This window comes from Lepidochelys kempii, chromosome 11, assembly GCF_965140285.1.
Source record: "Lepidochelys kempii isolate rLepKem1 chromosome 11, rLepKem1.hap1, whole genome shotgun sequence".
Taxonomy (NCBI): domain Eukaryota; kingdom Metazoa; phylum Chordata; order Testudines; family Cheloniidae; genus Lepidochelys; species Lepidochelys kempii.
Window position 1 is genome coordinate 56,002,131 of NC_136390.1, and position 25,293 is coordinate 56,027,423.

At 43.7% G+C, this 25,293-nt stretch overlaps 1 protein-coding gene across 12 annotated transcripts in view; it reads right to left on the reverse strand.

Annotated features, from left to right (window-relative positions):
• The window catches only part of DNAH7 (dynein axonemal heavy chain 7), a 270,148-nt gene that overhangs the window by 83,045 nt on the left and 161,810 nt on the right, over window positions 1–25,293 (reverse strand). For all 12 annotated transcript variants that reach the window (XR_012154342.1, XM_073306229.1, XM_073306230.1 and 9 more), the window contains 3 exons: window positions 22,297–22,526; window positions 20,868–21,198; window positions 6,871–7,217 (listed from right to left, as the gene is read on the reverse strand). Coding sequence is in view for 11 of the 12 variants with exons in the window: in XM_073306229.1 (XP_073162330.1) it covers window positions 6,871–7,217; window positions 20,868–21,198; window positions 22,297–22,526 (908 nt within the window). In the remaining variant the exon portion in view is untranslated. The remainder of the gene's footprint in view (window positions 1–6,870; window positions 7,218–20,867; window positions 21,199–22,296; window positions 22,527–25,293) is intronic.

The window sequence follows — 25,293 nt, forward strand, 5'->3', positions numbered from 1 at the left end:
TTGTAATGACTTAAAATCTATCTTTCTGTAGTTAATAAACTTTTTTTATTGTTTGATCTAAACCAGTGTGTTTGAGGAAACTCCATTTGAGATAACAGGATTTGTGCATATCATGTTCTATTAACAAAATGACGGCCTTTATATGAGCTTATCTTGTCCAGAAGACTGGGCAGTAAGACCCACATTTCTGGAGGAAAGTCTGAGATTGGGAATATTCTGGCTTTGCTTTTCAGTATAATTCAAGAGTGGCTGACCATAGATCTCATATAGTTTTGCTGGGAGTAATTTACATGCTGGAGGCTGTGTGTGAGCAGACCACCCAGAGAAGCAGAGAAAAGGCACCCAAGGCTGGGGAACTGAGGGGACACAGCTGTTCAACAGTCCAGATTATACCCTGGGGAATGTCACACTCTGATAGGAAGCTTCAGTAAAAAAAAAAGTTACCTACCTTTCATAACTGTTTTTCTTCAAGATGTGTTGCTCTTGTTGATTCCAAGTAGATGTGTGCGGGCCGCCTGCACAGTTGCCGGAAGGTTTTTCCCCTAGCGGTATCCATTTGGTTGGTTTAGGCGCTCCCTGAAGTTGCACCTTCTTGGCTCCGTATATAGGGCCCTGCCAACCTGCCACCTCTTCAGTTCCTTCTTGCTGGATTACTCTGACAGATGGGTAGGTAGGCAGGTCTTGGAATGGAAATGAGCAACACATCTCGAAGAACATCAGTTATGAAAGACAGGTAACTGTTTTTTCTTCTTCGAGTGCTTGCTCATGTCGATTCCAAGTAGGTTACTCCCAAGCAGTACCATGAAGGTGTGGGCAGAGTTCATGGATTCACTGATTGAAGCACTGCTTTGCCAAATGCAACATTGTCCTGGCCTGCTGAGTAATGGAATAGTGAGAAGTGAAGGCGTGGACTAGAGCTCTGCAGATCTCCTGGATCGGGACCTGCACCAGGAATGCCACCGAGAAGGCCTGCACCCTTGTGGAGTGTGCTGTCAGTGCAGGGACAGTTATCTTTGCCAAATCATAGCACGCCCCGATATAGAATGTGATCCATGATTAAATTCTTTGTGAAAACATTGGAAGCCATTCATACTGTGACAAATAGTCGGTTTGATTTCCGAAATGGCTTCGTCCATTCGATATAAAAGGCCAATGCCTGCCGAATGTCCAGAGAATGGAACTTTTGTTCCCGGATGTTAGGATGTGGCTTTAGAGTAAAAAAATGGGAGAAAAATGTCCTGATTGGCATGAAACTGAGAGATGACCTTAGGAAGAAAGGCTGGATGATGCACCTTGTCCTTACAGAAGATTGTGTAAGGAGGTTCGGCTGTTAGGGATTTAAACTCAGACACCCTCCTAACTGAAGTGATTGTCACCAGAAATGCCACTTTCCATGACAGAATAGTAAGCATGTCACTAGGGGCTCAAAGGGGGGGCCATTAGTCTGGAAAGCACCAGGTTGAAGTCCCGTGCAGAGATCGGTTGTTGTCAATCTGTCAAGTCCTTTAGCAAAATTGGCCGACCATCGGGTTAGTGAAGACTGATCAGCTGGCAACCACTGGGTGAAATGCAGACATGGCAGCCAGGTGAACCTTTATTGATGACACCGAGAGACCTTGCTGCTTCAGGTGCAAGAGACAGTCCAAGATAAAGGGTACTGATTAGCGCAGAAAAGAAGTGTGCTTCTGTAATGACCAAATCACAAATCTCTTCCACTTAGCTAAGTAGGTGACCCTAGTGGATGGCTTCCTACTGCCAAGAAGGACCTCTCTAACAGGACCTGAGCAAGTGAGCTCCAATGGGTTTAGCCAAGAAACTTCCAAGCTGTGAGGTGGAAAGACTTGAGGTTGGGATTCTGAAGGTGGCCGTGATCATGGGTGATCAGGTCTGGGAGCAGAGGCAGGGTGACCAGACCTTCCACTGACAGTTCCAGGAGCATGGTGTACCAGTGTTGATAGGGCCAGGCTGGAGCTATTTATATCACAGAACATCCGTCTCTCCTCACTTTGCGCAGCACCTTGTGAATGTCTGGAATGGGTTGAAATGCATAGAAGAGATGGCCCTTCCAGGGAAGGAGGAATGCATCCGTGATTGAGCCCGGGCTTTATTCAGGAAGGAGAAGAACTGCAGACACTTCCAGTTGTGCCTCGTTGTGAACAAATCTATCTGGGGAACTCCCCACAGTTGGAAGATGTTGTTCACAATGTCCGTGCAAATGGACCACTCGTGGTTGTGACAGGATCTACTGAGATGGTCTGCCAACTCATTCGGAGAACCTGGGAGGTAGGTTGCCTCCAGATGTGTTATGCAGAAGTCCGACAGCTTGAGGGCTTCCTGGCACAGGGGAGAGGAGCGTGCTCCACCCTGTCTGTTTATATCAAACACCGCTGTTGTATTGTCTGTCATGACTGATATACATCTCCCCTTCGGATGGGCTTGGAAGGTCTGGCAGGCTAGACGAACTGCTCTCAGCTCCCTGGCATTGATGTGGAACGTGAGTTCTGCTTGGGACCATAGGCCTTGAGTTCTGAGCCTTCCTAGATGTGCTCCCCACCGCTGACACACCCATGACCAGGGTTGTGGCCTGGAGAAAGATATTCCTGTGCACATGGCTTGCGGGTTGAGCCACCATATGAAAGCCTCAAGCACCACCAAGGAAAGTATCTTATCCAAGCTGTCCTTGTTTGGCCGATACACTAATGCTAACCAAGCCTGGATGGGCCTGAGCCTCACTCTGGCATGCTGTACTACATACGTACAGGCAACCATGTGTCCAAGGAGCTTCAAGCAATTCCATGCCATGGCGGTAGGGTATCGTCTGAGACCCTCTATAATGTTGCAAAGCATCTGGAACCATGATTCTGGTTGGAATGCCCTGGCTTGTCTCAAATCTAACAACGCTCTTATGAACTCTATCCTCTGAGGGGGGATAGGGTTGATTTTTGAACATTCAGCAATAGGCCCAATCAGTCGAAAGTTGACCTTATCAAGTTTACATGTGCCTCCACCTGTGCTCTGGAGTGGCCCTTGACAAGTCAGTCGTAAAGGTACGGAAACTCCTGCACCTGCCGCTTTTTCAGGAAAGCGGCCACGACTGCCATGAACTTGGTGAACACCTGAGGTGCCACTCACAGGCCGAAGGGGAGGACTGTAAACTGATAGTGAGCGTGGTTCACTATGAAACCGAGGAATCTTTTGTGGGATGGGGCTACCAAAATATTAAAGTACATGTCCTTCAAGTTGAGGATGGCATACCAATCCCCCAGTGAGGGGATAATGGAGGCCAAGGAGACCATGTAGAACTTCAATCTCTTCATGAGCCTGTTGAGATTTCGGAGGTCCAAAATGGGTCTGAGACCATCCTGGGCTTTCGGGATTAGGAAATAATAGGAGTAGAATCCCTTGCTCCTTAGTTCCTGAGGAACTTTCCCTACTGTCCTGGTTCTTAGGAGCATCTGCACCTTCTGCATTAGAAGTTGCTCATGAGAGGGGTCCTTGAAGGGGGATGGGAGGGAGAACTGGAGAAAATATTCCAGTTCTACCGTGTGGAACACCCAGTGGTCTGATGTAATCTGGGCCCACGCAGGGTAGAAATGGGATAAGCAGTCTGAAAAATAAGGAGGGGAAGGATCCGGATCCTGAATTGGCGTTTCACCCTCGGGCACACCCTCAAAATGCTTGTTTGGGGCCAGAAGATTGCTTTGCCTGTCCAGAGCCCTGAGAAGATGAAGGAGGAGGCCTCCTCCTATGGTTCTTGTTGCACCTCCCAGAGTAATCCTGCCTGTTCTGGGACTGGTAAAAATGAGGCCTAGGCTGAGGTCTGAAATGTTTCCTTTGTGTTGCCAGAGTATGCAGATGAGGGTAGCTCTCGAGTCTTTAATGCTGTGAAGCCATGTGTCGGTCTTTTCCAATAAAAGAGTAGAACCCTCAAATGGGAGGTCCTGAATGGTCGCCGGACCTCATACGGGAGTCCTGAGGCTTGGAGCCAGGAACTGTGCCTCATTGCTACAGCTGAAGCCATCTGGGTAGCCAAGTCAGCCACATCCAGGGCTGCTTGTAATGAGGCCCATGCCACCAACTTACCCTCTTCCACCATGGCTTGAGGTTGGGATAACTCTGTCCGGAACGCAGAGGGCAACAGCTCTGTGAACTTCAACATAGCTTCCCAGGAGTTAAAGCTATATCTACTAAGGAGTGCCTAATGGTTCTAGATCTGAAGCTGGAGCCCCCAGTAGAGTAAATTTTTCTACTGAAAAGGTCCAGCTTCTTAGCGTCCCTAGCTCTTGGAGATGGCCCTTGTTGCCCTGATCACTTGTGTTCATTTGCCACAGCCACCACTAAAGAGCCTGGTGGTGGATGAGAATCGAAATGCTCAAACCCGTTAGACAGCACAAAATACTTTCTCTCAGTCCTCTTCACAATCAGGGGCAGAGAGGCAGAGGTCTGCCACAACAATTTAATGGTGTCTTGAGTTGTCTTAATGAGTGGCAGGGCAATTTGGGATGGACCTGAGGGAGCCAGGATGTCTACCATGGGGTCCAAGGACTCGGCAACTTCCTCAACCTCAAGCCCCAGGTTCTGGGCCACTCTCTTTAGGAGCTGTTGGTGGACACTGCTATCCTCGAGCACTGGAGCAGAAGCGGTTCCTGTGATTACTTCGTCCGGCAACGAGGAAGATGAGGCCCTAACAGGAACCAGCTTGTGCTCTTTCCCTTCCTCACTGAGAGGGTAGCATGGTGCCAGCTCTTCTGGTGTGGTGACCGGTTCAGCGTTGAGCAGCTGGTCCTGCACTGAAGGAGGTGGGGGAGGTGCATAGATTTCTGAGCTTGCTGATACTGACCTCCTGGAATAGGACCCTTGGGCTTGGTGGAACGCCCACCGCATCCAAAAAGGCCATTGCACTGGCACCTGCCACTGTGTGGGCCAGGGCATACGGGGAAACTGCTGTTGTTGCCCATGTCTAACTTCGAGCACCTCCGTTCTGACCTATGCCGGTTCCATCTGGATGTGTATGATTCCACCTCCAAGTCCAATGGAGAGGACTCACTATGTGAGGAGCATGGAGGAGTGGTGCCAGTCGGTGCCAGGGACCGGTGCAGAGAAACAGGAGACTGGTGTGGCACCATTGCTGGTCTGCTCCTGGAAGGCACCGGGGAGTGGTGCCGAGGTGACGGTGACCAGCAAGGTACCATAACCAGTTTGTTAAGGGATGATGCCAAGGATCTTGTGGTGCCAGTGTTCTCGGGCCTGGTCTTGCCTGGTTGGAGAAGGTGGTGCGGTGAAGCCAATGAGCTCTCCAGCCACCTCAAATGTCTCAGACATGGAGGGCAGCTCTAAAGCCTCTGCATGGTTCTCCTGAAGAGGGGAGTCCATTGGTACTGGACTCAACTGACCCCTTGTTGCGGCAGGAGTCAACAGTGCCAAGCTAGGTGGGTACAGTGCTTGAGTGGCCTGGTGTGAGTGGCACTGCACTCAAGTCCTTTCGCTCTGGTTTTGGAGTGGGTGAGCACCCCCTGTTCGACTTCTTTTTCTTCTCATGGGGCACTGGAGATTGGGAGCGGTGCTGCACACACTAGTAGGAGCTGAGCTCCTCTGCAGACAGCCCTCCTGGGGCTGAGAGTCTCTATCAGAGTCCTTTCTTAGCTCTGAGGCCTCCCTTGTCGATGCCAGCATGCTCTGAATCGATGCAGACATGCTAGGTATAATTTTGGCCGAATTGAGCTCTGCGTGGGGGCAAAGGGCGGCCTCCATCAGAAGAATTTTCAACCGTTGATCTCTCTCTTTTTGGGTCCTGGAGTGGAATCCCCTGCAGATTTTACAGTGGTCCTTCTGATGAGATTCCCCCACACACTTCAGGCAAGAAGCGGGAGGGTCGCTCCTGGGCATAGGTTTATTACAAGCTGTGCAGGGTTTAAACCCTAGAGACCGAAGCATGCCCCGGTGCCGGGGTTGGGTGGGTGGTAGGAAGGGGATAACCCTGAGAACTATATATATTTAAACTAACTATCTAGTCAATTAGTACTATTATAACTATTTATAGGGATGATCAGAAGACCCCTAGGGAAAGGGCTTACTGAAGCAAGAGAGAACGAGCATTCCGACCAACTGTCACAGTCTGTAAGAAGGAACTGAAGAGGCAGCAGGTCGGCAGGGCCCTATACACGGCACCATGAAGGCATGATTCCAAGGCTCCTAAACCGACCCGATGGGTACCACTAACAGAAAAACCTTCCGGCACATACCTACTTGGAATCGACATGAGCAAACACTCGAAGAAGAATATGTACTTGTACATTAAATTTTGTTACCTTTAGTAGAAAGATTCTTCTCCATCTCAGGCCTTTGCTACTTATTTTCAGATTGTAGGCTGAGTTAGGCACTTAAGTGTGGATTTTATAGATTTATGCAGGCTCTGGGGTTGTGTTATAATGATACTGTAAATTGGTGGGTGACTCAGCACAAATAAGTTATGGCAGAAATCAGCAAGGTTTTTTTCATCAGGGTAAGCAAATACAAACAAAACAATTTCTAATGTGGGGTTTAACCCAGTCCTCAGAAACTAAATGATGAGCCCTTCCTTCCCACTGGCATTCTAATACCCTTCTGCTGCAGACCTGTGCCAAAAGGATGGGGAAGAGAAACCATAATTAACTCTTTGCTTACTGGAGATGGGCTATTGCCCCCTTCATCCTATCCAAGGTACTCACATTTGAAAATCAGACACTATATGTCCCTTTCAACAACTGCCTCATAATCTTTACCAGTGAATATGTCAGGCCAGTTAGAATTTCCAACAAACTTTAAATCCCTCTTATTATTAGAATAGACTAAACTCACTTGGTTTTTATTTTTACATGAATGCTTACTTACTTATCATAGGAATCCATGGCTATGACCCATTTGCACAGACCTTCCGCTGCTGTGGAAGCATTTCGAATCTTGTCTGGTACAAACTCAGGATTTGAGATATATTGTTTCCTGATGATGGCCATGTAAGCTGGAGGAATGTTGTCCTTATCATATTCATGAAGCGACTGCAGAAATCTTATATCACCTAGAACTCTCTTTGCTGGACCCCAGAAATCCTCTATTTTTTTCCCTGAGCCTGATGGATCTGGAATTTTATCTGATTTGATGCCTTTCAGGATGCATATAGCTTCCATAACTAGCTTGACACCTGAAGGAGGACTCTTCATTGACTTCACAACTGTGATATCCTTAAAATAAATGACATAAATATTACTGGTTTCAGAGTAACAGCCGTGTTAGTCTGTATTCGCAAAAAGAAAAGGAGTACTTGGTTAGTCTCTAAGGTGCCACAAGTACTCCTTTTCTTTTTATAAATATTACTGCTTCAGACATAGCATTAGACCCACTTTTCTAACGTATCACAATCATTCTATGTATGTTACAGTACTACTTTTCCATATATGTTTGCTAGAATCATACTTGGTATTTTAAACTTAATGTGATCTCAGGATCACAGACAAAAATTAATGTACACTGTACAAATATACCATATATTCATTTTTAATAGTATCTGTCTATTAAATCTTTCATTTTTAAGTATAGGAAGACAATACCCCAGTGTTTTGTCTGCTTAGCCCCTTCTTCCAGTATATGCATTATGGCACTACATGGGTTGAAATAATACTGACAATTAAACAAAGATCATCACACCTGAAATCTGATCAACAGTTAGTTTAGAGAATGAGAAATTTCTTACCTGAGTTTTCTCTTTAGATTAGCAGCTTCTTTCCTCATTCATCATTAATGGTTAATGTCTACCCACATACCTATTAAATTCAGAGGCAGTCCAATATTGTTGCTGGAGACTCCAGGCCTAAGTTCCAACGTTTGGTTCAGGACACCAGAAGAGTTATTCCAAAGAGACAGAAACATTTCAGCAACCCATTATTAGCACTAAGACAATAACTTGATATAATGTCATAATTAACCTTAAGACAATCATATTTTTAAGTCTCCCCTTTGAGAAAAAAATTCTATTTGTATTGTGGTCAATTATCAGACTATCAGGGTAGTCTGAATGAGGAGGGAAGCTGCTAACAGAAAAAAAATTATCAGGTAAGAAATTTCTCGTTCTTTTGCACAGCTTCTCTCCTCATTCATCACTAATGGGAAGTAACTAGAAGTGAATCAAAGAAGTTGGGGGGGGAAGATAAGCAGCATTTTATTTATTATTATAACAGAACGATAAATAGGAATGGAAGTTCCTCCTTATAAAGCAAGACATTATGTGGGAGCCAACCCAGTAGCACATTCCAAACAAAGGATGCCTGTGCAGAGGAATGGAAATTTACACTGCAAATCTTCCTCTGATGACACTTTCTCCCAAATAGCCCTAGAGACTTTTATGGATCGTTTCCCAGATGTCTAGTATGCCCACTGGTTCAGGATTTCAACATCTTGCTAGCAGCCATTTTGAGGCAATAAGGCCTTTTCATTTTGGATAGAATGAGATGAGCAGTGTACAATTGGCAAGTGTACTCCATATACTTCAGATATATCTTTAGAGCACTAGGAATGCTCATTTGTGGCATAAGCTTCTGAAGAAGTGACCAGGGTTTGAACAAAATGATGGGAAAACTACTTCCCAGGAATTATACAAAGAGGAATTTACCTTTAATAGAAATTTTTCTGGAGCTATAAAAATAATCTTTTCCTCACTGCAAGAGCAGATAATGGTGACTGGAAAGGCCAGCTCCAGGCTTGTCTAATCTGTCATTCTGATTAATCTTGGCACCTTATGATACTCAGATGGAATGTCCAATGTACCTACCTACTGCTAAGTAGGACTGTTACCCACATTTCTATCATACTTGGTTGTAGGACTCCAATCAACCATTCTGGAGAAACTCCAATGTAATGGAAATCATCCGAACTTTATGATTAACATTATATTTGTATTATAGTACCATCTGAGGTCTGAGACCCATTGTGATGGACACTGTACAAAGAGAGAGAGTCCCTAACTCAGAGAACTTTCTATTTCCCATCACAACAAAAATATAAATTTGACCAGGTCAGCTGATCCCTGCTGAACTACACTTCTCTTCCAATGCCTACACTATTAACTGTAGGTGTTCCCGGTCTGGATGAAGAAGTCCCTGGTTGAAGAGGTCTGGTCTTTTCCGTAGATGCAATGTAGCCATTCAAATGTGAAGTGCCCCGTGGGACACTGTGTAAGATCATGCAGGATTAGAACCTGGGACCATGGGGGTTCCGTGTTGCCATTGAAAGTTCAGTCCGGGTGTCCACTGGGGGACTAACACCCAACCGAGCCTGAGTGGCAGACCCCAGGCCCACTCATTGGTATATACATCAGAAGTATAAACACTCATACTTCAATCATAAGCCAATCTCTAATGGGAGTGTGGCAGGGCGCACTCTCCTGTGTCTGTTCAAGTCCACAAACCACGCAGAGACTTTTATGCTGGTAAAATACCCAGCAGAGTTTATTTACAGTGTTGGTTCCCATCATCCTTGTACACTATATAGCCTTACTCCTACAGTGTTAGGGGGCCCTCAGCACTTCAGGGAAGAGCAATCAATCAATCTCGCTCTCTGTCTGCTTCCCCCAACTACTTCCTTCCTGTGCGTTGTTGTATCCTCTGCCTAATGGCTTAATTAGCCTCCCAGCTCTCCTCCACCCACCAATTAGGCACAGCTCTTCTTAATAAGGTCTGTTCTGCAGTATTTAATTGGAGCTGCAGTGACCAGAGTGCTGGCTCAGCTGCTGTTGTCCAGCATTCTGTCACAGGGAGGTAGGAAGAAACTTCCCCTATGCACACAATAATGGCATGTTACATGATTTCTTGCACCTTCTTCTGATGCAGACAGTACTGACTGCCATCCTAGACATGACACTAGACTTGATGTATCATTCATCTGATCTCATATGGCCATGTTTGTGGGTTTGTTTGTTTTTTTGTTTTGTTCAGACACGTCACTGATACAACTGTCAAAGTGAACTAAAGAAATGTGTAGTCTGTGATTTTGGAAATTTGTCTTGTAAGTATGCTTCCAATCCTGTGAGGCTTGCTTGCGTAGTGAGTATCCAAAGGTCTACAATAAAAATTGTGCTGGCTTTAAGCATGCTGTTTGTACTTACCTACCCACAAAGGGACATTCAGATGTGATCTAACAAGCCTTTTGGGTTTCTCAGCTACTAATTTCTCCACTGTTTCCCCAAACAGCTCCTCCTCTGTAAGTCTGAATTCATAAGACATCTGTTTAGGATGATTGATTGCTATTCATGGATGTAACATGGCTTCCTTTTAGCCACCAAGTTAGAAGGCATTACTCTTGTCACATATCACATTAAGAGTTAGACCAAGACAGAACCCAAGATGTCTCACTCCAAATAAGGATCATATCCTTAGATTAGGAGCCTCCTGCTTGCCATAACATATGCTTTACTGAGTACATGAAAACCTTTGGTCTCAATGGCTATACCTGAGGCTTTGAAACTTCTGTGCAGTATGTCTTCTTTTTTATGGCTTCTAGACTAATTTTGAAGGAAGTCACCTTCTGATGGCATGTATAAGGATCCATGAATCTAGAACCCAAGGTTGTGGAGTCCTGGGCAGCCAACATCTCCACATCACCACTTGGGAACCAGTCAGAGCAGCATCCTACAATTACTGGAGGGTTAGGTACCGCAGGAAGTACTGCCCAAAGAGGCCGGAGCAACAGAACCCCACAGCTGCCTGATTAGTCCACACCAACTATTTAAACTTGGAAGCTACCCCAGGGAGCTATCTGAGGAACAATGCAGACTCTGGCTTGCAACTCCTACACACCTCGCCTTTCGCTCTGTCTTGCTTCTGACTCCTGCTGTCAACCCCAGCCTTACTTGACTTTGGTACCTGTCTTCTGACTTGGCTTGGTAACTAGTCCCAACTTTTGCCTTATACCCTGGCCTGGATTGACCTTGGTACCCATCTCCTTACTCACCTTGGTATCTAGTCCCAACTCCTGCCTTCGACCCTGGCCATTACAGGATGGCCAGGTGGCCAGACACCACCGAGGCAGCTGCCTATGCCCTGGCCAATACAGGATGATTATCTTTCACTGGTGGTACTACTGCTGCATCAATCTTAAACTCCCCAAATTTATAAAATTTCTTTGTTTTTATATAACATTTTAGTTTGGTTTTTATCAGAAGTCCACAAAAGAGGTGTATAGCTAATAAAGCTTGAAAAGGGAGATATTAGTATTAGTGAGTTCCTTACAAGCCAATGGCATCCTGCCCTAGAAAAGTTATTTATTTTATTTATTCAGTGGGAAGGGTGCACACTATTATTCTGGCCTGGGGGCCATTCAACCAAAAAAAGGCAACGGGTGCAAACCCCTTGATTGTGGAAATAGTTTTCTAGATATCCCCAGGAGCTTGAAATGTTCTTTGCCTGCATGGCCAGGTTAGCTATCACTGATGGACATATTGTAGGAGCAACCTAGTACCACATAGGACTTTATTCAGTATATCAGGAGTCATTTGAAACATAGGAAGGGATTTCTCTCTTATCCCCCTGTAATTCCATGACAGTGCAGCTTCCCGAGGAATGGAATCTTCATATGCCTCTGTTCTGGTCACAGACTGCCTGGAGTGTTCTTTATTCTTTAAGGCAGAGCCAGCCTATGGAGCAGGGGGAGGGGTGGAAAGTCTTTTTCCCATTGTTCAGACTTGGAGCTCCTTTCCCAACTACCGCATGGGTTTATGGCTGATGACCAGAAGGCACAATTCCCATTCCACTGCTTCCTGGTATCTGAACCCCTTTCCGGGGCAGAGCAAAGGCCTTTGCACTGAAAGTCGGATAGGAACAATTGCTATTAAACTACAATCTGAGTTAGCGCTACACAGGAGTGAAAGGCTTCCCTGCATGTCCAAGATGGAGGAGGGATGGTGAGCTTGATACAGGGCACTGTGAGTGCCTCTGTATAGGAGATAAACCCCAGCAAATACTCTCATGAGGGGAGACTTGCAAAGGGGAAGAGGTTTAAGCCCTGACTTTCACCCTCACTTGTTCATTAACAATATTAATTATTGCCTGGTGAAGGTGATGCTTGTTTTTGCCTTTCTGGGACCTGGAATTTCGAAGTTTATAAGACTTATCCCTGGAGATCATGAAAATCCCCCAATTCATAGGGGGAGGAAGGGGAGCTGTGTGAGAGCACTGCTTCTTGGCTCAGGGATCTGAGGATCCACTTCAGTATTTGGGGAGAGGTGAACAGGAGGATTTTGGATCCTTTCAGGGGTTTTTTTCCTGCTCCAGCCAAGTCTATTGCAGGACTTACCCCCTAAGCTGTCCTTAGACTCCCTCCCCAAAATGCTCAAAAGCCTCCAATCAGGCTTTTCTGCACTGGACCTGTGGCTTCTCAGGGAAGGGAACCAACATGCAGCAGTGGAAGGGTTGGCTGTCTGTGAACAGCCAGGACATAATTCATGCTCTGCAGTGCCTATAAATGCTGCCTCACTTAAGGAATACTGCTTAGATTTAGCCTTGTGTTCGCACAACAGTTCTGCCATGCCTGAGGGAGGACAAAGGAGTCCCAAGGAGGAGGTGCTGCAGTGACAAATCCTGATAGTTGAAACCATCATGCTGCCAAATACCAAATCCAGAAGAGGAGGAGGAAGAAAGAGTATAAGTCACTACTGCAAATAAAAAGTAAACTTATAAAACAAAAAGGTTGAGAGAAACTGAACCTCCAATTTGTTCCACCTTGGAGGAGCATGTTGAAGGTCAGAGCTTAATCCTGGAGCCTCCAGCATCAACACTGAACCACCTCCAAATTCCATAGGGGCAGGCAATAACTGTAAGCGATTAATGAGGAGAGAAGCTGGGTAACAGAATAAAAAATTCATTAAAAGTAGTTTCAATACTATGTCTGACCCTAACTCCATTTTTGTGATTTTACAATTGCTTTTTCCTTTTTTAAGAATGGTTTTTCTTTCCTATGCTGCTGAGTGAAAGACCCATACAAATAAACAGTGAAACTGACTGTACGGTGGAAGCAGTGAAACTAACTATAAACAAAGTGCTGTCAAAGGCACAAAGTAATCAAACTGAAAAAATATAGAAATATGTTTCTCTTTCTCAATGGCTTCCGTTATAGTCATCTTAGACACGGTATTCTTATAAAAACCCTAGGCACAACCTTTTTAGACAGAAAAGTAATTTTAAGATTACCCTATTCCTGTAAACTGTTCAGACTTAACTGAACCCACTTTCTTTGGAGATTATCAGACCCAGATAAAAATTTTAAAACGTAAGTGCCTGAAGATAGGCATCTAAATTCCTGTTGAGGCAAGTAAATAAAAGTGGCTTGAATGTCAGAGCTTCTGAACACCCTTCATTCCCACTTCACCCATTTTTACTTTAGAGAATATATTCGGGCACCCAAGTTTGAAATTTTGCCATCACTGTGCAGAGGTTGGGATTCTCTGCATTTGAGACTTGAGATGCAACAACTTTAAATAACATTAGAGTATTCCCATTAGCATAATCATTACCAAAAATATTAATGAACACAGTCCCTATATAGAATCATTAGGGATTCCAATCCTCACAAGCTTCTATGAAGAATACACACTTTTAATTTATAAGCAGTTTTTTGACTATATTTATAATTTAAAACTAAAGCCATAAGTAGAGTTAATAAAATCATTATAATGTGAAACAGTCAAAGGATTTCTGAAAATCTAACTATATTAAGATTTGTTGGTTCTGTTCTAACTAGATTAAGTTATTTTATTTTTAAAGTTATCAGTTTTATCTGACATTATTTAGCTTTCACAAATCTGTGCTGACACACACATATTAAATCTTAAAAACTGTCCATACAAAATGATGTCAGGAAATTTTTCTAATTTAGTGCTCAATAGGTCCTGAGTTAGGATGTACAAATCTGTAATCTTCATCTTTTTTCCCCAGAATTTCTGTGTTTGAAACCTGGTACTATAGTTGCTGTTTTCCAATCACCTAATACTTCTTCAATAGTAAAATATTTCCTAAAACTAGTTGTTAATAAATCAACTATTTGAACCATAATGTCAAATAGCATGTACAGAGATGTAACTAAGCACATCCTGTGCTCTGTCTAGTTTTAATTTATAGAAATACTTCTCGATAAATGTTATGGTTATTTTGATATATTATTAATATTCACCTTCCAAAAAAAACTGGAAAGAAATTGTGCAATTTCCTTTTCAATAACCAACAATTTCTTACTTTACAAGAGAGTGAGTGGAACCATGAATAAGGTAGCAAAATTCTGCAGTTCTAGGCAAATATAGGACTAGTCAATTTCTCTGAACCAACAGCACAGAAGAAGGTATCACTTTATGCAGTAATTATGGTTCTTCCAGATGTGTTTCTCTAGGGGTGCTCCATTGTAAGTGTGCTTGTGTCCCTGCGCAGCTGACTGGAGAGCTTTGGTAGCAGTGTCCCTTAGGCCTGCACATGCGCTGTGTCTCCTCATGCTGCTCCGCGAGGCTGGTCAGCGTGCACGAGCTAATCCCCCTCAGTTCCTTCTCTACTACAGAGTCACTGACAAGAACTCTGAAATAGAGGGGAGGAGGGTGGGTTGTGGAGCACCCATACGGGGACACATCTCCAAGAACCATCGTTACTGCACAAGGTGAGTAACTTCTTCTTCTTCTTCAAGTAGTATCCCTATGGGTGCTCCACTGTAGGTGACTCCTGGGCAGTACCCCTTCTGGAGGGCCAGAACTTCGGAGTCGGGTCTCTTACAGATGACAGCACTGTGGAGCCAAAGATGGCGTCGGTGGCGGAGTCCCCAGTGATCCATAGTGATAAAGAAAAGAACCAGAAAACAACCCTATAATCATGTAAAGCTAGGCCCCTGTCTTTTTTCTATGCTTATCTGTCTTCTCTCTAAGGTTATGGGTGGAAGGAATGTGAACTGTGTGTAACCTGTACTCCCTGTTTTGGGGAAAAAATTCCTTATACAGATAAGCCTTCATGTTTATACCTATCCCAGAACTTCAAACAGACTGGGTTAACCGGCTTGAACTGGAAGAGATATCACACTGTATGTTGAACCAGGCTATAAAAGCCCATCTCTGTTCTTTGTTCGGGGCTTCACCATTTTCCTCAAGGAATTGGTGAGCCCTTCAGCTGTCGTACTTGCTAGCATTAAAGTGCCTCTCTTTATCAAAGAGCCAAGACTCTGCGTTTTGTTTGGCTAATACAGAAGTCCAGGGAAGGCTACCCTCCTAACCCTAGATGGGAGGGAAAACCTTTTTCCCTAACAATAGCGTTCTGCAAAAGTGTGGGTTGACGCACATGTCGCTGCTCTACAGATCTCTGAGATAGGGACATTCTTGAATAAGGTGAAGGATGAGGAAATTGACTTTGTGGAGTATGTACAAACAGAGTCTGGAGAGGTCATATTGCAAACTTGGTAACACTGTCTGATGCAAGTTGAGACCCACTTGGAAAGCCTTTGGGGTGATATTGCTGAGTCTTTGGATCTTTCCATAATGGAGAGAAAAAGCTTAGGGGACTTCCTGAAGGTCTTTATCCTGTCCAAGTGGCCAGGGCTCTCCTGACATCCAGGATATGCAATATAGCCTCCCTGTTGTCTCAGTGAGGCTTGGGGTAAAAGATTGGAAGGTGACTCAGTTGATTCATGTGAAAGAGGGAGGTCACATTAGGGATGAATTTTGGATGCAGCCTAAGCATAACATTGGCCAAGAAGAATACCCTGATAGTGGGGTTATGCCATCAGAGCAGCTATCTCTCCTATTCTCCTGGCTGAGGTAATCGATATCAGAAAGGGCATTTTCATGGGAAGTTACGTCAGTGAACAGGTGACCATAGTTTTGAAAAGAGGCCTAGTTAATGCTTTCAGTACCAGGTTTAAGTCCCACATGGGAGACAGTAGTTGAGGTTGAGGGAAGAAGTTTATTATATTCTTGAGGAATCTTTTACTAGTTGGATGCGACAGCACTGAGTAACCCTCAACAGGTTTTTGGAAAGCTGATATAGCTGCTAGATGGACCCTGAAAGAACTTAAAGATAGACCCAATTTCTTCAGGGTCAATGCATAGTCCAGGATATGTGGAATAGTCACGGATGTTTGGGAGAAGCACCAAATCTGAAACCTGGACCATTTTTTCAGGTAAGTATGTGGCGTTGAGGACTTTCTGCTGTGCAACATAACCTCTTGTACCTCCCTTGAACAGGAGCTTTCTAGGTGTTGGAATCAAGCAGCAGCCATGCCTTGAGGCAGAGATGTACCCTGCATCCTCTGTTCTGTGAGAGGAGGTGCGGAATGGTTGGGAGAGGGATCAGTGGGCATGTCGTGAGCTGTGACAGGTAAGGGTACCAGGTCTGTCTTGGCCAAGTAGGAGCAATCAGAATGATGTGGGATCCCGCTCTTTATTTTCAGTAGGACCTTAGACAATTGAGGAAATGGAGAAAAGGCACTGAGAAGGTCCCTGTTCCAGGGGATGAAGAGAACATCACCTGGGCAGTGTTGACCCATCCCTGATCCGTAGCATGGACAATTCTTGTTCAGGTGAGTGGCGAACAGGTCTGTGGATAGTGTCCCCCATCGTCCGAATATGTTGTGAAGTACTGTCAGGTGTATCTCCCACTTGTGGTCGTGTGGGTAACCAGTAAGGAATTGTAGAAGCTGTTTTGCTGCTGGCTTGGTGAATAAGCATTAGAATAGCCACCAGTTTTGGGGATCATCTGCCCCATTCTTTGCAATTACCCTAATTGAGCAATCGCAGAGTGGCCCCCCTGGGACCCCAGTCACAGATGCAAAGCAGAAGGGAATTAGGGCAGGTAGTGGAAAACAGATAGGAACCACATATCTTGAAGATCCTCCAGTTACTCTACAGTAAGTAACTTTCTCTTCTTCTTCGAGTGCTGGTCCCTATGTGTATTCCACTGTGGGTGACTGACAAGCAGTACTCAAGTAGGAGGAGGCTTCAAGAATGCAAGCAGCAGAGCCATTTGAAGAACGACCATCCCAAAGGATGCATCAGTGGAGGAGTCCTGTGTTGGAGCATCATACCTCAGATCAGTAGAAGGAACCCCACACAGCTGCTTTGCAAATGTCAAGTAGAGGTATTTCTTAAAGTTATGCCATTGTCGTCACTTGTGCTCTCACCCCAAAATGGGAGGGGGAAATCAGACAACTGACAGCAGGGTAAGATACAGCCTGAGATCCATTTTAGAGATCCTCTGAGAGGAAAGAGCCTAACCATGGACTCCGGTATGGCGATAAACAACCTGGGAGATTTTCTGACTGGCTTTGTCCTTTGTAGATAAAAGGCTAAGGCTTGTTTCATGTCAAGGGAATGAAGTCTCCTCTCCTTTTCAGATGCACGTGGCTTTGGAAAAAACAGAGGTAAGGGGATTGACTGATTCAGGTGAAATTCTAAAAAAACTATGGGGGTGAACTTAGGATGTAAACACAATGAAACTGTCTCTATGGAATATGATGTAAGGCAGATCCCACCATCAGTACTCCAAGCTGACCCACCCTCCTGGCTGAGGTGATGGCTACGAGGAATACAACCTTAAGAGACAGGAGAGACATGGAACATCTGGTCGCTAGCGGTCTGAAGGGCAGCTTGGTGAGCACTGATAGAACAAGATTTAAGTCCCATTGAGAGAAGGTTTTCTTACTGCCAGAAAATTTCTAACTAGGTCATTCCAGAACCTGGTAGTCAGCAGGTGAGCAAAAATTGAGTGACCATGTGAAAGTGGGTGGTATGCACTGATTGCTGGCAGGTGAACCCATAAAGAGTTGATGGAAAGACAAGCTGTTTTGAGGGAAAGAATCAGATGAATACCAGTTGGCTAAATAACATTTCCTAGTAGAATCCTTTCAACTTTTACTAAGAATGTTTTGCATGTTCTAGAGTTAATGGCCACCCAAAACTACGCCCTGAGCTGGAGTGGTTGGAAGTTGAGATGCTTGATTCTGCCCTTCCCCTTTGTCAGGTTATTGGAAAAGGAATGAATGCTGATCAGTGACCAAGAGGACATACATAGGAGACTTGGGAACCAAAACTTTATGGGCCAGTTGGGGACAAGGAGGATGATTGGAGATCTGGCAAAGCAAAGATGTCATCAGGTGGAATGTAAGACTCTGCTCTCCCTGGAGTGTGAGGGGTCCTATCAGCCCAGATCAACAGAGCAGACATAGTTTGTGCCTCAGCTGTGTGAGGCAGAGCCAGTACAGCTGTTGATTGAGGCTGGCAATGACTGCCTTTTGGTAGTACTGTTGGTTTCCAGAGTTTAGGCTTAGTTGGTATCAGTAGCACCATTGCTGCCAGAGCATCGTCTGGTCCCAACTTATGGGCTTTTTGTCAAGACCCTAAGATTTAGTACGTTCTAAGTCTTCATGAGGGGAGCAGAAAGATTTGTTCAACTTAGGCACGCCTGTATCTGTCTTCTTTGAAGTAGATTTAGAGGAGAATTTGCTCTTGTGTTTATGAGAGTGCTCCCTGCCCCCTATCAATGACAAGACTCCAGTGGGGGATCTGTATGGGTAGATTTCCTTATTGCTCAGTAGAACCTTACATAAGGAGGCACACTCTTTGCTGAGTCAGCCCAATGTATGGGAGGGGAGGTCCCCCTGGCCTGGGTCAAAGTGCAACCTTATGGCCTTCTCCATTAAGTGCTTCTTAAGGTATGAATGGGGAAAGAGCAGCAGATATCATATCTTGCTGCAACCTGAGCTTCCCTAAGGCAGTACAGGCAGCGTTAATGGTTGTCACTGACTTAGAAGGAGCATGTGCAAGAAACCAATTTTGAAGCCTAGAGTCCCGGCCATAGTCCAGTACTCATATCAAGATGTGTATGTGGAGGCAGGGGGGTTGAATTCCCTACAGTGGGGAATCTATCAAACTACAAAACTTAGCTAAAAATAATGGATAAAATTCTAAAAACTATTTACAAAATATATACATATGTATTTAGAGGTTGAAGAATAAAGGAAGACTAAGCTTCTGACACTGGAGGTTCCAACCCAAGCCAGGAAGCGGAAAGAAGGAACTAGAGAGGCAGTTGGTCTGCTATACCCTTTATCTCCTCAGTTGGAGGCACAAGCAGAGCAAGGGTACCTGTGCAGACCAATAAACGCTGCTTTCAAAATTATCTGATTCTGGACAAATGGAGCGCAAAGTGCACCAATAGTGAAATACACAAAGACCAGCACTCAAAGAAGAATGTTGTTTTCTTGGAATTATTCTCAGCCACATGGATTTACTATGGAAGGATGGCTTTCACTAGAACCTTTATACTGACACAGAGTGAGAGATCCTTTCCCCCATGCAGTCCCCTTTCCACTGGGCAAAAGGCCTGGAGTGTTATAAAGGGGCATTACAAGCCCCAGCTCTGGTTGGAAGAGGATTCCCCTAGCACAGGCACTGTGCAAGATTGCCCTCCAGGAGCCCTTGTGCAAGTCCTGGTGTAGTAAGGTGTGTGTTGGAGACAGAATCACTGCCTGCAGTACTGCAGAAATTCCAGACACAGCGGTGGCCCAAAGAGTGGCTGCTGTCATTTAGACTGACCCCCAGGCAGTGCTCCCTCTAATCTCTCCCACCCATGTGCGGAATGAATTTTGTTATGTGTACCAATATGGAGGTGGTCACCTTCATATTGGTGCACATAACAAAATTCATCTGGTGGGGGTGGGGCCAAAGGGTTCACAGTGTGGGAGAGGGCTCAGGGCTGGGGCAGAGGGTTTGGGTGGGCTGCAGGCATGTGAGGGCTCTGGTTGGGGGTGTGGGCTCTGGGGGGGGGGCTGGGGATAAGGGGCTCAGGGCTGGGGCAGAGAGTTGGGGTGCAGGGGTGTGAGGGCGCTGGCTGGGGTGCGGGCTCCGGAGTAGGGCTGGGAATATGAGGGGTTTGGGGTACACAAGGATGCTCCAGGACTCCCCCCAGCTCTCTCTCCCTGCAGCAGCACCTGGACTGGGAGGGGACGCCTCTCCCCGCAGCAAGGGCTTCAGGATAGGTGCCCCAACCCCAGCAGGTCCGGGCCAGGGCTGGATTCAGGCCAGGGGAGGGGCACTGTAGTAGGGGCCAGGCTGCGCCTGGAGCTGAGCTGGACCGCTCCAGCTGCGACTGCGGTGGGGACCGGGAGAGGAGGGCCGGGGGAGGGGTGTCCTCCTCCAGCCGCAGCGGTCCTCAGGCGGGTTCCCTGAGCGCCTGCATGGCACTATATAGGCTGTGGCCACGCAGCTTGCAGGGATTATAGCCCCCAGAGTTATATAAGTTATGTCTAGGGCCTCTTTCTTTCCAGCACCAGAGCAGCTGGGGAGGGCATAAAGATGGCATAAAGCCACCTTACCCCTCACTACCTCCCCTTGGGCTGCAAGTTAAAGGTGTAGCACAGAAACTCAGCCTCTGTTTCTAGTCTCTGAAAGGACAGATATCTATGTGAATATATCGAAACAATTACATGGCAAGTATGCAGTTTTGCTGAGGAAGCAATCAGGAAAATTCTTTTTAACTTGCCATTTGTTGATTCAGAATATTATTATGATTATGAATTTTAAAATGACTAGTGAGAAATGTTTGATTTTATACCTCCTGAGCATATAAGTGTTATAGTTCACTAGCTTATGTTATAGCTGTCCAAGCAGGGAATGAAAATAAAAGAATGCCTTGATTTTGAAACTAAATGTTTTAAGAAATTTCAGATGCTACAAAATTATGCAACTTTTAATTCAGTAACAATGTGAAATCTGACAATTAATAGCAATGTAGCATATTCAGATTTTCTTTGAAGGCAGACATGGTTTGTTTTTGTTAGTCTGAATACCTGGTCAGTGTATAAATACATATAGTTAGCTTTACCTGTGCAGTAAGAGTGTCAAGAGCAGCCAGAGCACTTTCGAGAATCGGCAAGGCTTGTGCCAAATCAGCATCACATTCATCTTTGATTGCTTTTGCAGCCATAGCTTGCTCATTCGCCACAGCTTCATCAGCTTTCACTATTTTTTCAGTTTTAGCTACCTCCAAGGACTCCTTTTCAATAACCAGCATCATTTCATCAACTTGTTTGCTAGCTTCCTTTAGCTGAGGCTGTAGGGCTTCCAGCTCATACTGCATCAAAGCCACCTGTGATGCAGCAGAATTCAGTTTCTCCAAGCCAACTTCATATCGTTTTTTCATTTTCATCACCTCACTAAAAGTAATATCAAGCAGTGCTTAATTTTACAGACATTTTTATAAATATATTATCAATTTTCTTGGCCCCATTCCCCAAATTTCTAATTTCCCACCATTCTTGAAATTTAAACACCATGCCATCTTGTTTTATTTGCCCATCAGACGGTGCAATATAGTGCTTGTGCCTGATTCTCATTTACACTCAGACTCCTTTACGCTACTTCAGTTATGTGCAAGCTTCTTAAAGGTATGAAAAATGACAAGTGAGTGATCAAGGCTGGATTTACTGTAAGAACAGATGTGGAGGCAGGGTGACAAGATAAAAGACAAGAGTGGGAAAGTAGATGGGTGCAGAGTTATGAAGGCCTTTAGGAATGAGAAGTTGGAATGTGATGTGATATGATGGAGGAGGAGTCAGTAGAAGGACACAGAAGGAATATTATTTTAATAGCTGTGTTTTATATGGAACTGAGGGGAGTAATCTGTGTATCAAGAAGTTCAGAGAGGAGGTGGTTGCATTAGTCAAGAGGAAATAATGAGGTTCTGGACAAGTAGGAACTGAAACTTCCTACTCTTTTCACTAAGACATGAAAGAGTCTTCTGATGGTAATGACTTTCGGTCACTACTGACCTAGGCACACTGGTGACCTAGAGGAATATCCCTAGATTTCTGCATGACTATACTAAGTCCCTGAGCCCTTTTATTTTCCCTCAGAGCTTACATACAGTCTCGGAGACCTAAAACTCCACCCATCATGAAGGAAGGGAGTGTCTTTATACCGCAACTCAGAGTTACTCAGTGATATTCACCCTGCAGAACAGATGTAATTTCTAGGGTCTGGGACTGCATCAGAAGAAAAAAAATTGATATTTTAAAGTATCAATAGGCATCAACTTAATAATGAATATTAGAACTGGCCTAATGGAATACAAGAATTAAACTAGGTCTAACTTGCTCTTTAGTCCACTGAGTGCAAATGTAGCCAAGAAATGGCAATCTAAGTATTCTTAACTTTTTTTATTAGTTTAGCTACACAAATTAATTACATGTAGAAAATAATATTTTCAAGGAACTTTGGACTCCCCTATCAAAATGCATGTTATATATCCTTACGTGCGTTTCTTTTCCAGTAAGGTTTTGAATGTGGAGATTAATTCCAGGTATGAGGTAGGTGTAACATAGTTGTGCCTTTGAAGCTCAGTATGGAACAGGTCAGACAAAGCAATGGTAGAAGTGTGAAAGCTTTTACACATATCAATACAGCCTTCGCGTGTTGCCTCTGACATTTCAATATCTTCCAAGAAGCGAGAGGCAACAGCTTGCAATGCATCTTCAGGCCATGTCTAAATTGAAAATAAACATAATATTACTTCACTTATCATACAAATAGTTATTACACGGAGAGTTTTTCATTTCTACGTTCACATACAAAAGGAAAACCTAATACAGAACAACTCTAGTTTTCTGAAAATCCTTCCCTCAATATGAAACTTCAGAAAAATGAGGCTTCAAATAAGTAGGGTGAGTGCAATGCAGGGCACACAGTATTGCCATAGACGATCTGACCAACCTTTGATTAAATGGAAGTCAGATAATTGGGGCTTTACTGTGAAAAATGAAAAGACTCAAATTCTGCCTTTGGTCATGATGGACAACTGCCACTAAAGTCAAAGAGTTGCCAGGGCTCAACCAAGGGCAAACTTTCCCTCAACTCATCCAATAAGCAAAAGCACAGTATGTTACCAATTTGTCAGAATATTATTAAAATAAACACATATATGCTCTCTTCACATAAACTTTCCATATAAAGAATGGCTATAACATTATCTAATGAAAGCTTATTTTCATTATTTTTGGAGAAAAAAATCCTGAATTTTTGTTTAATCATCAAAATTTACTGCAGAGAACAACTGTTTTGTTGTTTCTATAAAAAGTAAAACAGTCTTTTAAAAACATATTTAGTTTAACATTTATTTCCAAAACTTGTAAACCTGGATATAAAGCAAATAAACAGAATTCAAATGTAAACTGGGGTACAGAAGAACTCTGAAATACAGCTGCACTTTGAAAAGTGACTCCATAGAAGTGTCATTGTGGGATTCTTGGTTAATTGTTTTTTCACTGATTTCCATATTACCAACACTGAGTTTACAAGTAAAAAATTGTCTTTTTTCTAACTGCTAACACTACAAACTCAATTTGGGCCCTGCAAGTCCATTTGGGTTCTTTCCTTCTTGAACATCATTGTCCAAATACAGATTTTGCTAGCCAAATTGGGCTCTCAGTAAAACCCCATTTTTTTCAAATTACCTCTGTGCAACCTTCAGTGGGTTTACAAAGGTGTCACCAACTGGAGCTTAGATAACAATACTGCTGAGAATGCACAAGAAAGAATGATACTCTCTTAGTAATTTTAACTCTTCATAGCTAAGAGGTGTAAAAAATAGTAAAATCTTATTTTAATTACTACAATCAAAGGATATGACTGACACACAGGGAGACAGCTTATTAAGTAAAGAGTTACCATGTTTACAGTCACTTTTCAGATCAGAATCATACTTTAAACCAACAACTGCAAAATTGCATAAGAAAATGCACACGATAATACCAATACATTCAATTATTAGACTGAAATATGAAAACATATTGCATTACACAGATGTCTTGCTTTCTGAGTATATCGAAGTTGGATACTATCCTTTATTAAGATTTATTTTTAATTTCATTATTATCATGAGAAAACTAAACTTTTAACTTTTATAGAGGGCCCAGTGCTTACCTAGCAAAATGAAGAATCTCAGAGGAACTTACCATGCTGATATCAATCAGTGCTTACACTTTTTGCTCTACAGATTGTGGAGGAAGGATGTGTGAATGACACACACTATTTATGCCTCACTTGTATCTGTGTACATAGAATTTACAGAATTTTCTATTGCTCTAAACCTGATAAGACTAACTGATAGATTAACTTTATACATGAGTTGTTCCATTGATTAATCACACAAAAAATTAAGCATGTGTGCAAGTAAGGCTTTTCAGGATTGTGGCCTATATGTGCATGCACCCTGCAGTCACAAGTTAAAGAGATCTAAATACTAAACAGTATTTTGATGTGAATATTTAAAAATATGTTTTCAGTGGCAGATCTGCAAGACAAAGTTACAACAATCATTTCTGGATTATAACTCTTGATTTGTTGCTTCTTAGAATACAGTAGGTCATAAATGAAGCATGTTGAGTTTGTCAGTGTCCAGCACAACACTAATTAAAAACATTTTCAGCAACTTGTTTTTGTTTGTTTGCATTTAAAAAAATATTCATATCAAAATATCAGTAAGCATTTTACAGAATTCCATAAATTCCAAAATTCATAAACCACTTCTCAGATGTTAATATGTGATTTATCAATTGACTGCAAGCTCGCAAAATTATTAATAAGGATTTCAACTTAAGTGCACTCGTCACTGTACATGCTCTGTTCCTTACCAACAGTAAGACTCTGTGCTGGTAAATAGGATTCTGCGAAAAGTTTATATATCTACTTGTGTAAATAACTGGTGCTAAAAACTGAAAAATAAAGAAATATCTTCATTTTTACCCACACTTTAATTTAACTGTAGTAAACATCCTGAGTGGCTTTTTAATTACTCACCAAAGTGAATATTTAATTCATTTTAAATGGTTTTTCACCACTTCAAAAGGTTGTGAAAGATGCTTTGCCACTAAACTTTCTCTGGGATTCAGGGTGAAAGAATCCCACCTCCAAAGAAAACAGGATTTAAGTATTTTTAAAGGTTAGTCAAAAGCTGCCTAGAATTTACTGTTCCTCTCCCTTTAAGCTGTACAGGTGTGTTAATATAACCCAAGGACTGGAGAAACTTCAGAAGGCTGCAGAGCTTCAAAGAGGGAGAAAGGGCAGGATCAGGCTAGGGAGCTGAGGAATGTGAAAGATGGGAGCTTATTTGCATTAATTCTCTCCCTCCTCTAGACAGCTTGGAACTCCCTCAAGTTCTCAAGAAGAGGCAGGAAACAAGAGCTATATCTAGCCAGCTCTTCCCTCTCCCTCAAACCTTTTTGGGGGAGCAAAATCCTTTGCTCCAGGAGGGA